Source organism: Syngnathoides biaculeatus, chromosome 14 (assembly GCF_019802595.1).
Source record: "Syngnathoides biaculeatus isolate LvHL_M chromosome 14, ASM1980259v1, whole genome shotgun sequence".
Taxonomy (NCBI): domain Eukaryota; kingdom Metazoa; phylum Chordata; class Actinopteri; order Syngnathiformes; family Syngnathidae; genus Syngnathoides; species Syngnathoides biaculeatus.
The window spans coordinates 18,049,644-18,066,020 of NC_084653.1; the positions used below are offsets into that span (position 1 = coordinate 18,049,644).

Below are 16,377 nucleotides of genomic sequence, written 5' to 3' on the forward strand. Positions count from 1 at the left end.
TGAAAATAAATGACAAATGTGTGAAAATATTCACATTTCAGGTACTAAACCTGTCATAACAGTCTGCTGTCACACCCCAATAAGGTCATGTGACATCCAGGTCGTCATCAGACAGCGAAGATATATGGAGGTATTTGTATCAGTTATTTCTTTGGCATTTGTATATTGGAAAATGAGGCCAATTATGCAGTATCAAGCAGAGGCAAAAATGAAACAGAACCGTCCATGCTTCTTTACTAGTCAAACATATACTACTTGGGATACAAGAGTCTTAATAGTTTTTTTTTTTTTTTTTTTTGGTTAGACTTGCAAGCAAAATAATAAATGAGTGCTGTATCGTGACACAAAAACTAAACTCTCTTCATAACAAGTTTAGTATCATGAACAAATCCTCAAAATGAGGCTTCAAGCGGTTTATTGCCACTCCCCTTTCAAGCTTTATGTCCAAGTGAACAGAAAATAAAGAGAATCCCAGATTGTGTATTATAAACTATGACATAATTTTGCCTTTAAGGTCACTTAGCTTAATGCTCAGAAATAATCGTAAACACCAGAGCGCTAAGAACTATCCATACATCGATTTTCTTTGGCGCTTATCCTCACGAGGGTCATGGGGAGTGCTGGAGACTATCCCAGCTGTCTAGGGGAAGGTACACCCGGAACTGGTTGCCAGCAAATCGCAGGGCACATGGAGACAAAGAGCTGCACTCACAATCACACCTAGGTGCAATTTAGAGTGTCAGATTAATGTTGCATGTTTTTGGGGCATGGGCGGAAACCAGAGTGCCCCGAGAAACCCACGCAGGCACGGGGAGAACATACAAACTCCACACAGGTGGAGCCGGGGTCGAACCCGAGTCCTCAGAACTGTGAGGCCAACGCTTTACCAGCTGCTTCACCGTGATGCCGGGCTAAGAACGAGCATGTAGGTATTAATAGATGGAATTGAACAAAAATGGTGCCGCAACACATTTAGACATAATATAACAATACTCAAAGACGCATATTGTTTGTCCTCTGTGGAAAAACACTTATTACTGCAAATTATGCTTGTACACAGGCAACAATATGTGGTTGTTTATATTTAAATTTGACAGTAAACCTTAGCTCGGAGTGGCAATAAACAACTTGAAGTTTTACTCTTGAAATGTTCACTATCTGCCAAACTGCTGCTTGGCGTGAAGCACAGTTCCCTGCCACCATTCAGCTCACTTACAAATATTTGCTCGCAACTCAAAACAAAATGATGGACTCAATGATGGCTTGTGTCGAGTCCTCAAATCTCAAGGCACTGCTGCACATTTATCAGGTCTAATAATTGCAAGTATTTAATGCGTCGTACACATCTGGGATATGATAAACATAAATAATGCAAATGCCGAGCGCGACTCCAGAGCAGCACAACGTAGCTCCCAACAGAAGAAGCAACAGCGAGCAGAAGGCGATAACTCACTTGCAAACCACATCTGCTGTCTCCTCGCTAATGAGGCACGGCGCGCCATGGCACCGTAGACACTTGTCCACCTCACACTTGTTTCCCTCAAACCTGGCAGGACACACGCACTCCACGTAGCCGCTACTGGAAAGCGTGCACGCCTTGGAGTTCACGCAGTAGTGGTGACAAATATCTGCTTTTCCGTTTAGAGAGAAATAAAGAAAGTGGATGTTAATGACACACAGGGAATGTAGTTTGAGCTGTTTTAATTGGACTTGTGAAAGGTTTTAATGGGACTTAATTATCCTTATCAAATGACATCTTAGCCACAGTTGAAAAGATTTCACCCGTTGGGCAAACAATGGGAGGAGGGACACTAATGATGTGTCGCTAAAATTGTTTCCCCCACTAACAATAATTACAAAGCAGTGCGAAAGAGGACAATAAAATCTTTATCATCTCCACTCAGAAACACCCGACGGTTCTTTGATTGTGGCATTTTCATTTTATTTATCCAAAAATATATTTGTGTGTATGGGGGGGTAGAGAAATGCTTCAGGGGGAAGCTTTTGTTGCACGCCCTGAACTTTTAAACGCGTAGGTTTGCAGACATATCTGCATTCAATTCCTCTGCTCTTTGATCACACTTCCATGCGTCAATCATGTGAAGCAAACGAGGCATTTGGATTTTTTTTCCACACGGCGCCATTAAACTGGAGGTGCAGAACTCACGGTACAGACAGCGCTCTCCCGTGTATTCCGACAAACAGCGGCACACCGGCTGGTTCCCCTGAGTGACGTCACACGTTCCACCGTTCAAACAATAGTTGTCGCAGATCCTCCTCTCGCAGAACGGCCCTGAGAAGCCCAGAGGACAGTGGCAAGTAGGCTTACCTAGATAAATGGAGACGTGAAAGGAAGCATTAGGGAATATAAGGAAAATCAGCAGCACTTCTCAATAAATAAGCTGAACGAGTGCAAAGCACAGCAAATGTTTTACAGAGCCACGTCCCATGGGGAATAGAGGTCAAAGAAAAAACAATTGACAAAAGCGCAGCACGGTGATCTAGTTTCTTAAAATAAAATTACAAAGAATATTATAACATTCAAGGAATGACAAAAAATTATAACAATGACATTTGCTCCATTTAGAATCCAGCTGCATCCATTCTAAATTGTCTTTACGTGTGAATGTGACTGTATTGGCGACTAGTCGAGGGCGTAACCCAGATCTGACCCAAAGTCAGCCAGAATAGGCTCGAGCTCCCCATGACCCAAATCAGTCAAGGGTGCTATAAAATAAATTATGGATGGATGGCGATTACATATTTGGCAATACAATTACTTTGAAGCATATGTCGCAATATAGCGTGGTTAGGTCAACTGAGTTATCAATTGTGTTGTATTACAGTATATCATACAAGTATAGTATACACATGAAATAGCAAATATTTGACTGGCTGTCTCGAATACCACAGAATTTATGTTGAATGACAACTCTGCGTATCATGATCATATTGCTCGTTGGACAACATAAATCCACCCCCACATTAAGAAGAAAAAAAAACCCCACTCAGTCTAAGACAACAATTTTCCATACAATGTGACCTTCAAAAACAAAAGCACCAAAACAGAACAAATAAAGTGCCTTTTTTATAGAACTCAGAAATAGCCTGCAGACAGTTTGGAAAAGCACTAAAAAATGACAATGTATCTATAGATTGATGTTTATGCTAAGAAAACACATTACAGAGCACCAAAGTAATGTCAGGGATCGCTATGGCAATGATAGAAATGCTACTCGCGGAAAAAAAAAAATATTTTCAAAACACTACTAAGCGCAAAGTGGAGCTTCTGTGTTGGGGGCAGATCACAGCCGTGCGTACATAGAAGACATAAAATAGTCACGCACATCCACGTGTGTGTAGGGATAATCCAGCAATAAATTGGACTTGTAAGATTTGGAAAACAGACCTGAAAAATATTCACTACACCAGTGATTCCCAAACAGTTTGCTGAGGTACATTAGTGTGCCGTGAGCGCACTTCAGGTGCCGTGGGAAGTTATCCAATTTTATGTAATTGCTAAAAAAAACATTTATTCCAAGAAATAATGTATCTTTATTCATCTATTTATGCCAGTGAGGCACAATGACAGACAGAATTAAAAAAATCCTCTTCTATTAGATGACAGGAACTACATACAGTAATTAGTTGATCCATTTTTGGTGACATTTACTTTTATTGGTGTGCCGTGGGATTTTTCAATTGTAAAATATGTGCCTTGGCTCTATAAAGGTTGGAAATCACTGCACTACATTGTATAAGGAGAAGTTTATTAAATAAGTGAGGCAATTAAATGCAAATATGTAGAGCAGACTTCCTCTGGTACAGTGGTTCACAATTGTCAGCTAAAAATGTATCATTCTGAAGAATAATCACTAAATTGTTTCAGCTAGTCTTTGATTGCTCCTGTGTGATTCCGGTGCCGTAATTCTAAGCGAAAACAGTTAAACGCAATAAAATAAACAAATCTGTCTTTGTTAGAATTGGTTCCTCATTAGCAGTTCATTAGCCGACGATGGAACATGAGCACAATGGTACCTCTAAAGTAGAAATCAATCCTACGCAACTTAAAGGGCATATATAATGAAAAAAAATTGACTCGTTAATTGCTTGTATACAAATACTTGGGTCTCTACGGTGCCTGCTCGACCATCGAGCGTGAAATTACACCGCCAAGTAAATCTTTTTTTAGCCGCCTTTTCCCTAAAATGTGCTTGTAAAGTGCTCGCGACTTTTACACAATAACATTCCCACACAGTTTCTCTACCCATGGGTTGGCAGTTAGGCTGGATCAACCTTCCACCATTTTCAAGTGAAAGCTACACTGAAGCTCTTGTACAATCATTCCCAAAATAATTTTTTTTAGCCCAAATACCTCCTAAAATAAGTACAGTACTTTCCAAGTAACAGCCTAATGACAACATAAAATCTACCAAAACACGTCAGAGAAGGCTGAAATGGTTTGAATCCTAAACAGTATGTATAATATTACTGTAGGCCTGGTTTGAATACTAACACTACGCTTAAAAGTAGAATAACAAGATAATGGCACTAAAATTATATTTGTAATATTTAAAAGGTACTGCACTTAAACGTTGAATTTGAAAATGTTCATGTTGATTGTTCATTTGTAAACAAACGGTTCCGAAATAGAAAATCCCAAAGAGAATTTAGGCTGATCTGACCAGCCTGATCGGTATCAGCTGATAATTAGCATTTTTTGCTAATTCGCCGATCTAACGTCATTGCGCTGTAAAATACATTTACTCCACATTGCTGTTGGGTATAGTACATCTAAATCCATAATCTAGTTTATTTTTAGCTGTGTGGCATTTCTTTCGATGTAGTGTTGGAAATATCTGACAACTGAAAAAGTTATAAAAAAAAAAATAAGAGGGCAGTGTTGGACAGACAAAACATCTGAGACAGACAATACATAATGCCTGGATCAGACTACAAGACACATTTGGTCTTTAACGATTGCACTATTTCAGACAACTGCAATAAAATCTTGTATTTCCATACCACCGTATCCTGTTTTTCACAATTACTGGGCTTCATCTAGTCAACTCAAACGCAACCAGACACGCTTGTCACCATGGCAGCAACAACAATAATGGATCACAGCGTGTTCAGAACAAAATGGGGAAAATGTGTTGTGGTCACCGGTGCGCAGAAGAGGACTTTTATTTGAGGTTTTCTTCAGGTTTGTTCACATAGTTTTAATACAAAACCGCTCGCAAGCAGGCATTAAAACGTTACGTAGCCTAGTAAGCTAGTGCGAGCACTAACGGTTGTACATAAACATTCGGGTGTTATGTTGAATAATGCGCTTAATGGTCTTAATTACAGTAAGTTAGCGCTGTAATATTGGTTTGACCTGATTCATTCGAATACATGATCTAACTGGAGCAGTGATTTTCAACCTTTATGGAGCAAAGGCACGTCCATATTTTACAATTGAATATCACGGAAGAAAAATGTCACAAAAAAATGGATAAATTAATGAGAGTATGTACTTCCTGCCATCTAAAAGAAGACATTTGTTCTGTCACTCTGCCTCAGTGGCATAAATGGATGGAACAAAGAAATTATTTATTGCAATCAGCAAAAAAATGCCAATTATTGGCCGATTCCGAGCACCCCAATGAAGTCATCATAAAGTCTAGAGTAAATATGCATCATTCTGATTCTTTATCTGTCATTATGTCACCAAATTATGGTTTGTATTTGTCAGTTTATGTGCGAGGAGGTGTCTTGGCATTTTAATTGCCCGTTTTATTTTCTTCGCATTCTCGTCTGCAAGTTACGATGTTTGCTCTCTGCACCACTTCAGTTTCATAATTTTCCCCCTCAATTCCACAGTAGCATCCCAGTTATCAAACGTGTTGTCATCACCACATAAAATAAATGATAAAAATCACTCATTATTGTTTTAAATTTGCTAATTTTTGTCCTCAAGGGTACTTCACGTTTACTTATCAGAAAATCTGATAAGGTGTTTGATGTCAAGTTACGATGTTTACGCATATCATTTAGGTGCTGCGTATTAATTTGGAACAAAGTAAAAATGTTTGGGCAGGAAATACTTTAGAAGTTCAAAAGGTGTACATTATTAGCTATTATTATTATCATGCTACAATACTGCGCTCTCACACAAACACTGTAGATGCGCTTCTATGCACCTTAAAAACAACACGGATCAATCTATATTTTTTAGGAGTTCATAATTTTTGGTTTTCAAAAATAGAGCTGTTGTAATTCTTGGAAACATCAATATTTTTCCATATCATAGTTTTTGTTTTCCACAGCTTCCTTCTTCCAGACTTTACAAAATCAAATTCCATACTTTTCCATACTCGAAAGTGTAATCCGTGCACTGCTCATCTCAAAGTCAAAAGATAAGCACAGCCACAGTGTAAACACAGATTAGCATTAGCTAACAGTGTTATCGGCGTTAGCTTCTGATAGCTGACACATACTCGGATGTTCTTCAATAAAAGCACAAAACTTCTACACCTCCATTAATTTGACTTTCATTACTGTAGTTGTTTGTGTTTATAATTGGAAACACTGAAGACGCAAATGAAATGAAATCTCAAACTGGGGAAAAAAGGTCCTCCTACAAATTGTTCTTACAAATGAAGATTTCCTCTTAAATTTTTAAAGTAAGGGGAATGATGATTTGTATGTCACAAATTTGGCCCGACGCTGTTGCCTTGATATACAAGTTAAATTTGAATCCTTGAATACTGCATTTAAGGGTTATTCACGGGTATTTTGGCACACTCCACAATAGAAATCCCACTCCCAAATGTGTCCCGTACCAAACCGAATGAAACCTCTGCGAAAGCGGGCTCATAAAACTGCAAACCTTGCAGAAGCACAGCTACCGCAATATCACGGAGGGAATAGACGTAAGGAAATGTTAATATTCACTGGATCATTGTGCAGAAGGGAAAGGGCCTGAAGCCCCCCACATTTAAAATGCCATTTTGCGTCAGAGTTGTATGCAGAGGATTCCCTCGGGTACTACTGTAAAACACCAACCATGCGCTGTACGTACCTCATGCTTGTGAGTTGAGAGATGATAACGCCACACTTTTTTAACAAGGAGATGTCAATTTCAAGTTGAACCACAACGGGACTGACCCCGGAAAGTGCCCGGACTGACGTGTAATAGAATTTCTCCAGGGCTGAAGCGCCACATTTGTGAAGGCGTCTTACCCAGGGGGGAGCCCATGCAGGTGCCTCCATTTAGGCAATAGTCTGTGCAGTGGTTGACCTCGCAGCGTTCACCCGAGAAATCGGGCCAACAGTAACACCTCCATTCTCCTTTCTCATTGGTCAAGCAGCGGCCTCCGTTCTCACAGGGGGGGCGACACAGTTCACCTTCACCACAGGAAAAAAGAAGCCCAGATTTCTTATTGTACGGCTGGGTGTGGGAGTCAATCACGGCACACACACACAAAAAAAAAAAGTCTGCAAGTTACAGTAATTTGGAACAAGAACCACAAAAACTAGAAGAGTAAGCATGCATACAGGAAATACACTCGAAAGATACAGTGTCTATATTTCTTCTGGATTTCTACAAAAATCAAGTCATTTTATGCGACATTTTATAGAGCTAGGAAGTAGTAAATGTGGAGCTTACGAGGTCTGACCAAGTCTATCAAGGGAACATGAAGAGAAGGGAAGTGAGAAGTAGCGCTTATATAGCACAACAGTAGATCCTATAATGCTATTTAAGGTAAGGAGATGAACTCAAACCTATCTTAGCTGATTTCAGGCCAAGGTACACCCTGGACTGTTTGCCGGGAAATCACACCGTGCATATACACTAAGAATAATTCATACTGGCGTTCAGGCCTGTAGGCATTGTGGAGTTTTCAATTCAGTTTAGGCCAGCCGTAAACCGAGCGACACGGTGGAACGCAATTTATGTTGCCGACTCAGACTCGCACAACAAAGTGACTGAGCACGATTACCGACACTGTACTGCACTGACTCTGTATTGGATTTTGAGGTTCTACATAACCATATCCTGTGCTGCGTTATTATTATTTTTGATGATAAGGATGAAATTGTCGAATAAGATAGCTGCCCGAAGGTAGCTGGGAAAGGCTGCAGCACTCCTGCGACCCTTGTGAGGATAAGTGGCTCAGATCCAGTCATATGTTTTCCGAGCCACTTATCCTTATAAGGGTCAAGAGAGTGCTGGTGTATACACACAGAGTATACTGTGTGTATATGAATGTGTACAGTCTGTCTGTCTGTTTATCTATCTATCTATCTATCTATCTATCTATCTATCTATCTATCTATCTATCTATCTATCTATCTATCTATCTATCTATCTATCTATCTATCTATCTATCTATCTATCTATCTATCTATCTATCTATCTATCTATCTATCTATCTATCTATCTATCTATCTATGTGTATTTTGTTTGGCTGTCACATTTAGTGTGCAACAGCAATGCTGTTCACAGGCTTCAAAATTTTGAATCGCAGCAAAACTAGCAGCCGTAAGTCGGCCACTCACAAAAACTAGTCGCCGAACCACATGCGACAGTTCTTTCAGGTTTGGCCATTTCGCTTTTGTCTGCTCTGGGCCTCAGAAGCATATTTTTGAGATGTGGGAGGAAGCCAGACAGGCGAGATTCAAATTCAGAATGTCTTCATTGTGAGGGAGACATGCTAACCACTGTCACAGCAGGCTGCCTGTATTTATTTTCCTCCATCCATCTATCAATTTTCTAAAGCGCTTAATGAGAATTTGGGGCCTTTAGGGGTGATGCTGAAACATATTCTGGACTGGTTGACATCAAATCACAGGGCACATAAAGACATAAACATTCACTTTCAAACCCGTCATACATCCAGGTTAGTGACTACAGGCGGAGTACCTTATTTACAGCAATCTTTACTTTTAAAAATGTTCAATGTGTGACTCCTCTTACATGGTGGTGAGTTGAGAAACATTAATACGTCTTGACTGCAGGTGGCAATCCCTCGTGCTATTCCTAGCTGGAGGTCTGATATTTCCTACGTTTCCAATTTCCTGTAATGTAGCATAACAGTGCCACAAAACTAAAGTATAAGCCCACCTGAGGTGTTGACATCACTACAGCTGCCATTGATCAGAATTTTGCCCTCCGGACAAGTACATCTGGCACCAGTTGGGTTGAGCAAACACATGAAATCACAAGACATCCTCAGGCATGGATTTGATGCTGTTGGGAAAAGTAAGAGTGGGTCTGTGATGCTTTTTCGGAGCGGTAATTAATTCAAATATGTTATTCTCTGCTACTGTTAGGAAGGGTGGTGGGATACTTGTTACAGCTCTGAGAGGCACACAGATGAAAATGTTCACAATTTTACATGCACATCATTCCCAGACTGACTACTCGAGCAATGTGGATGTGTCGAGAAATACCTAATTGGTTACTGGACCTTGACTTGCACTGAAGAACCACATCAAACGTCTAAAAACGAATTCATCAAAAATCAGACTCAGGGGTGGCCGTGTTTGTTTCAAAATTGGAAATGACTGTGTTGGTATCGCAGTGATCAGAGATGAGAGGCGTTTTATCAATCAAAGATGAGAAATCCAAATCAATCAAATTTTCAAAGAAAGCATGCATGGTACTCTGTTTACAAGTTTGCTTTACCCAAAAGCGTGATACTTAAAGCCCATGATGAATAATGTTGGGGAACAGGTAGGCCTCAGGTCAAAGTTTTCGATGCCGGGCTTCAGCCCACGTATTGCATGCTAGGTTGAATTGAGTCTCTCAGGGACAGTAAAGCTTCCCTCTGAAAATGGACCAACTAACTCCATTTGAATGCAACTGCGGTTGGGCAACTCCGTCATAATGTTGCATGATGATCTCAGAAGACATTCGGAAATCTTCAATTCCGAAATTTCCACGAATCACCCTGCCACTCTGTATTTTCCCATAGTCCAATAAACTAACGATTCGTATGTACTGTAGCTTGATAATGTACTGTTTGGACTGACGCTTTCTACTTTGTATGTTAGGTAAGACAAAATCAAAATGATGAATTACCGTCTTGGTGTTTGAATCGGTGGGATATCAAAACATTAGTGGGTTTCTCCACACCCAACTTAAAGAACTCCACAGACTGTTTGCCAAACTTGTGAATCTTGAAGACCTCGTGTTTGAGTCCAGTTCCGTAGATGAAATCTTCAAATAAATCAATTCTGTATGGTTGGGAGATACCTGTAAATCCAACATCACAATAGAACTAGTGAGACAAAAAAAAAAAAAACAAAGTCTTTTAACTTAAAAATGTCTCAACTTGCTTTTGTGAAAGTGAGACATTTTATGCCCAAAAATTACCATGTCTCTCATTGATCGTGATCAGCGGGTCGGAACCATCCAATCTCACACTGCCAATCTGCGAAAGCTCGGGATCAGCCCAGTATAAACGTTGATTGAAATAATCAATAGCGAGCCCTGTGGGGATGAGGAAACAAAGACTTTTATTTACCGTACAAACGTCACACGGTTCTCGGTGGGAGTCGTCAGGCATTAGGAGGAGCTAAGGTCACGGCGGTCCGGCTGAAACATGAAGCTCCCTTTTTTGTGTGTTTCTACCCTTTGTCTTGTTTTTCTTTCCACAATCAATTCTCCTGCGTGGAAATTACAAAGTAGACCTCACCGTAATGTGCATTCCGCTTTGTTTGGTAGTGTTAAGGAATGCTTACGTTACGATTCCAAGCCAATTAATCACTTTTACTTTCTGCACAGCGTTTGACTAGAGAGTTGAGAGCCAGGCTGGGTTTTTTTGAATAGGTTTTCCACAGATGATAAATTCCTCGTTCTGTAAACACAACAGAATGTTGGCAGTTCAATTAAAGGAGGCCAAGCCTAATGCTCAAAACTAGATCAGCACGGTTTCGGCTTCAAACACTGGGAAATGTTTCATTCATATAGATTTCCGTGCCGTTGTTTTCTGTGACCATAACAAATCTGCATTTTCAAAGCATTACAAACACTTCATGTACTTTTCATCATACATATAAAAAATTATGTATTCCCAATGGTTATGTGCCCTTCTGACATCCAACAGACACATCTCTGTGGAGCCCTTGAGCAGTGTGATGAATAAATCCAGTTTTCACAATGTTTTGATGTGAATATAATGAAATTGCCACGAAAAATATTGTTTAGCAAATGTTTTATGAGAAAACAAATGCATTACATTAGAGCAAGGAGTCAAAATGTTACGGCTATTTGGCTTATGCTACCATTGTTTGGCTGTTATTGTAAAAAAATAAACATATTCATTAAGGTCGTGGGTAAACTGAGGGGGGCTAGTTTGGGAACGAAAATAGTAGCCTAAATAGCTCGTTGACAACTAGCCTAGTGTGCTTTGGAGGGCCAGAGCCAGTATTAAAATCCTGAGCTAGCGAACCACTAATCTATCACACTGCCAAAAGTAAACGTGTTAAGCATATAACAAAAAGACCAACAAAAGAAATACCTACCAGTTGGTCTCCTGAGTTTCTTCTCCAAAAGCACTCTGCGTAAAGAACCATCCATGGCAGATTCTTCAATATGCGAGTGATCGCCAACAACACTCCAGTACATCATCCTGCATGACAGGAAAACATTGGGTGACTTCCTTTCTCTTGTAGAAGCATATTGCGAGTCTTGGGATGAATACTCCCATCACCATCCCTCCATCCATTTTCTTAGCTGCTTATCCTCACAAGGGTCGCCGGGTGTGCTGGAGCCTCCCCCAGCTGTCAACGGGTTAGGGTTAGGGTTAGGGTGCCGCTCTCCCATCACCATAAAAAAAAAAAAAATTCCACTGTTGGTGCATTATTATTTAATTTTGAAATGCAACACATTGTGCTGATTCTTCTAGTCTGCCTTTATTGGTCACCAGGGGGCGGTATAATACTGACCAGTTGTGCAGACACAAATGAAGAAGAATATAATCCTACTTCTTCTTCTACTACTACTGTGACTCAGTAAGGTGCTGTAATCGCAGTCATTTTTCTTATAGTCAAAATGACATTGGTGAGAGGGGGAAAGTCTAATTTTCAGACAGCAATTTTGAAGTGCCCATCCTCATTTACATTGTTTACATTTCAGTTCAGTACTCTTAAGTAACACTGATTTCTAAAAATATATAAATCTTACATTCAATATCGGTAGTGTTGTGATCCAGCTAGATCAGACAAGAGTTGCCCAAGACAGTAGCTCACCGAGACCAAGTCAAGCCCAAGAGTGAGTCCATTGCTTAGAACACCGAAAAGATTGCCTTCATTAAGAGGGTTTGTAGGGACAGGTAACACATGAATTGTAGGTATTATCTGCTTCTGGTTATTAGCACATTAAAGAAGTTGAAGAATATCAGATCAGTGCTAGTCTTGATGGAAAAAAAAAAAAAAAACAAGATCCAGCCAGTTGGAGTTAGAAATTTTGGGAGTCTGGTACGATAAAAGACCAAGACCTTCAAAATATGGTCTAGTAAGGGTCTTGTAGAGGGTGCCAATCAAACTAGGACCACCATTGGACATTCAATGTAGTTTCGTAGCAGATCCTCTTAACTCCGCAGAGCAATCTAATGAGATCTGAATCGTTGGCTGGCTGCACATTTGCCTTAGTGTTTTGGTTCACGCTCTGTGATCTCATTATCTTGTATTTCAATGCAGAAGACCGCTATCGTATGAAAACCAAGTGTGCAGTACATTAGCTGCCCAGTTTCTAATGACAAGCATACACAACTACAATCCAGATAGTTAACACTGGAAAGCTTTTAAAATATCAGACTAATAAACGGTCAGAACTGAGAGGAAGTGCTGCTCACATACGAGGAAGGAATAATAAGCAACATTAACATCAGCACATGATGATGATGATGATGATGATGGCAGGGGCGATGATATCCACTGACTGGGTTAGGTACACTTGCACAATCTAATGATGGGATAACAAAACTGTATGGGCACATTCATCCATTTTCAACAACCTATTCATTTTAGGGTCACACATAAGATGGAGGTGGGGTATACCTTCGACTGGTCACCAGGCAGTATTCAGGCAAGGCACAGGGACAAACAACAATTCCCATTCACCTTAATGGACAATTTTATTTTCAAAAACTATAGTAGGTGAAACTCTGCAATATTGAGAGCGCCTTAAAAAAAAGATAATTGTTTTACCGCTCCCACTGCTTTTAACATTTAAACCTCTTAAAAGACACTTTCACACACTTTGTTAACCTACCTGAAGACAAAAAAAAAAAAAAAAAAAAAAAGTATAAAACGTGGAGAAAATACTCTGTGTTCAATACGTGCCTTTAAGGGGTGAGGGCATAGTGAGTGTCTGGGTGTGAGCTGTGGTGGACAGCAGCTCCTGGTGTTCAATAAACTGAAAAGTTCATCAGGGACTGTGACCTTTTCCTAAATGTGAGGGTATTGCAGTAAGGAAGTGTAGTAAGGAAGTGTAGTGGTGCCCTGATTTTCAAGTGACCGGTCGTATGAGATTTTCCAAATAAAAAAGGTCATTTGGATGACTTCTGGTTGTCACACCAGTAGGAGTAGCATAATATCCATTGAATAGGACCAGATAATGTGGCAGTTTTTTTTTTTTTTTTTTTGGGGGGGGGGGTACATTTTATGTGAGTATGTCATTACTGTATGGTTTTATAAAGTACAATATTATACAGCACTATTTATTTATTTTTTCGGGGGGGGGGGGAGCCTGACACAAATTAATGGCATTTTCTTTTATTTCAATGGAGAACGACAATTTGTTGTTTGACATTTTGAATTATGTGTGGTCATGGAATGAACAAACTCGTATCTCAGGTTGATTTATTGCACTACTACTTACCCTCGTCCCGGGTTGACAGCAATGGCATAAGGTTCTCCTGCGATGTCGGTAATTAGGCGTGTGCAATTTGGTCCCTTGAGTTGTCCAACATTTATGGAATATCGTAATTTAGTCCAGTGCGCCGTGTAATAGCTGAACCAGTGCATCCGTGAATGATCAGTCCAGTAGATATTCCCGGTGATCCAGTCGGCGGAAATGTCTCGGGGTCGTCGGAAGTCTGAACACTGGAAACAAATCAGGAATAAAGTCTCATACAGTATTCATTGTTGGCACATCAACATTTAATATAATTTATATTTATTTATTTATATATATATATATATATAAACCCTTTTTTGAATGAAAATTTCGAGATTTTTTTGCCTCTGTTTTCGAATGAAAATCGGGACTTCAACACCCCCAACAAAACCCGGAGATAACATATTGCGTGCGGCCAGACCAGCTGACCCACGATGCGCTTTGTTGGGAATTCCCATTCCGCCGAAAAAACCCGGAAATAACATCACGCGCAGTGCAAGCAGTTGACCCACCCACGACGCGTTTTGTTATTGCCTAATCGAACGCCGCCCGAAAAAAAATGGAAATAACATCGCGTGCAGCTCAAGCAGTTGACCCGCCCATGACACGTTTTCTTATTGTCAATTTGAACTCCCCCCGGAAAATAAGACGGAAATGACATAACGCGCACGGTGCAACCAACGCACTTTTGTTATTCTGTATAATGAGCCTCTGTACACAGACATGTCCCCGTAGTGACTGTTGTTTTTATTCTTATCGAGGACTACTGTATGGCTACTGCCATGGCTCTGAAGAAGGCAAGTTTCTTGTTTAAAGTTATTCTGCACTTTTGTTAATAAAAAAAGTTTACAAGGCTGCGGGCCGAGTCGCTACAGATACGGCAATGCATTCCCCGTCTAGTGTACTCTCCTACTAAAGCATACATTTGAACCAAAAAACAAATCTATTTCTTAAATAATTTTATCATATAAAGTATTTAAACCATACATGTATTTATACTATGCAGTTTATGATCAAGAAAAGTTAAAAAAATGCTTTAAAAAGCCCAAGTTTTTTAGGCTTGGAACGCATTATTTCTTTTTCCATTCATTGTAATGGGAAACATCGATTTGGTTTTCAAACAAATCACTTCTTGAACCGTTTTCTGTAACGGATTGTGGTCGAGAACCGAGGCATCACTGTATATATATATATATATATATATATATATATATATATATATATATATATATATATATATATATATATATATATACACACACACACACACATATATTAAGTTTTCAGCTATTATCATCAAACATGCATATTGTATTTAGAAACAAATGTTTGATTTCACTTTAAAAAAGCCAATGTACCATATTATTTGTTTTTATACACAACAGATTATATACACTTACAATATTTCGGTATTTGTTTTACTTTGACTTCTTTCCACGCTATCCTTGTAGAATATTCCACCAGGGTTGAATTGGGTAGCCCAGATGAACTTCTGGTGGTGAAACAAAGCATCCATCCCAACAATCCGAGCGTTGTCCTCAATTTGCGCGAGCACTTTATATCCGTAGGTCTGATTAAATGGATACGCAAAACTTCGGATTTCGGTGTCATTAGCGATGTAGAGCACTCGATCCTCTGGTCCTGCCCACACAGTTAAGAAAAGAAGCAGAATACGTTGTTCTCCTGAATGAAGCTCATTTGAATAGTGACAGCTGCTATAAAACCATTTTTTGGGCGTCATACCTTTTGCTGTGCAGTTTCCGTCAATCTCCTTATAATTTCTGTCACATGTGCACTTGAAAGATCCTTTAGTGTTTGTGCAGTAATGAGGGCATGTATCAAACTGTAGACACTCGTTTATCTCTGCAAATTAGAAGAACACAATCTTTGACAAATTGGATGCTTTTAGCATGTTAATGTGACCATAAAAACGAAGGATATTGATTGAGAAATTTTGAGTCATGCTATTTGTTACAGCCTGTCAGGATACAGCAAATGGGGAAAGGTCAAAGGAAATATCGTCACTCACAGTACGTCCACTTTATGATACTTTCCTGATTTAACAGAACGAGAGCTGACTGAGATGCATTTTTTTTTTGCATGCAGTGTTAAATTTTTGGGGGGATAAAAAAATGAAACTTGGATTCAGATTTATAGCAACTGTATGTCTTGCTGTGCCAGAATTGACCTTCAAAACATACTTCGGGTTCATAGTTTCACATTTTAACTCATGACAAGATTCGAGCCAATTATGTTTCTGCAACTAAATCTAAACTATGAGCTATCGTTTATGATGTTTAAGGACATTTTATTGCAAAACCTATTTCTCCTTTCTTGAATAAAAATTTATTGCTGTGATGCACAAGATTGTCATCTGCCAATTATGTTAGTGGTGACAGTATTTAGCGCACTTAATTGAAGCAAATAATAGTCAATATTTAAACAGACAACATGGTGCAAAAACTGCCACTCACAAAGTTGAA

General features: G+C 39.5%; 1 protein-coding gene across 1 annotated transcript in view; it reads right to left on the reverse strand.

Annotated features, from left to right (window-relative positions):
- Window positions 1-16,377, reverse strand: part of lrp1bb (low density lipoprotein receptor-related protein 1Bb) — a 217,218-nt gene that overhangs the window by 16,046 nt on the left and 184,795 nt on the right. The window contains 10 exon segments of the mRNA XM_061842266.1: window positions 1,454-1,628; window positions 2,168-2,329; window positions 7,228-7,392; window positions 9,113-9,238; window positions 10,073-10,246; window positions 10,367-10,483; window positions 11,518-11,624; window positions 13,877-14,100; window positions 15,291-15,535; window positions 15,638-15,757. Of these exon segments, the coding sequence (XP_061698250.1) occupies window positions 1,454-1,628; window positions 2,168-2,329; window positions 7,228-7,392; window positions 9,113-9,238; window positions 10,073-10,246; window positions 10,367-10,483; window positions 11,518-11,624; window positions 13,877-14,100; window positions 15,291-15,535; window positions 15,638-15,757 (1,615 nt within the window).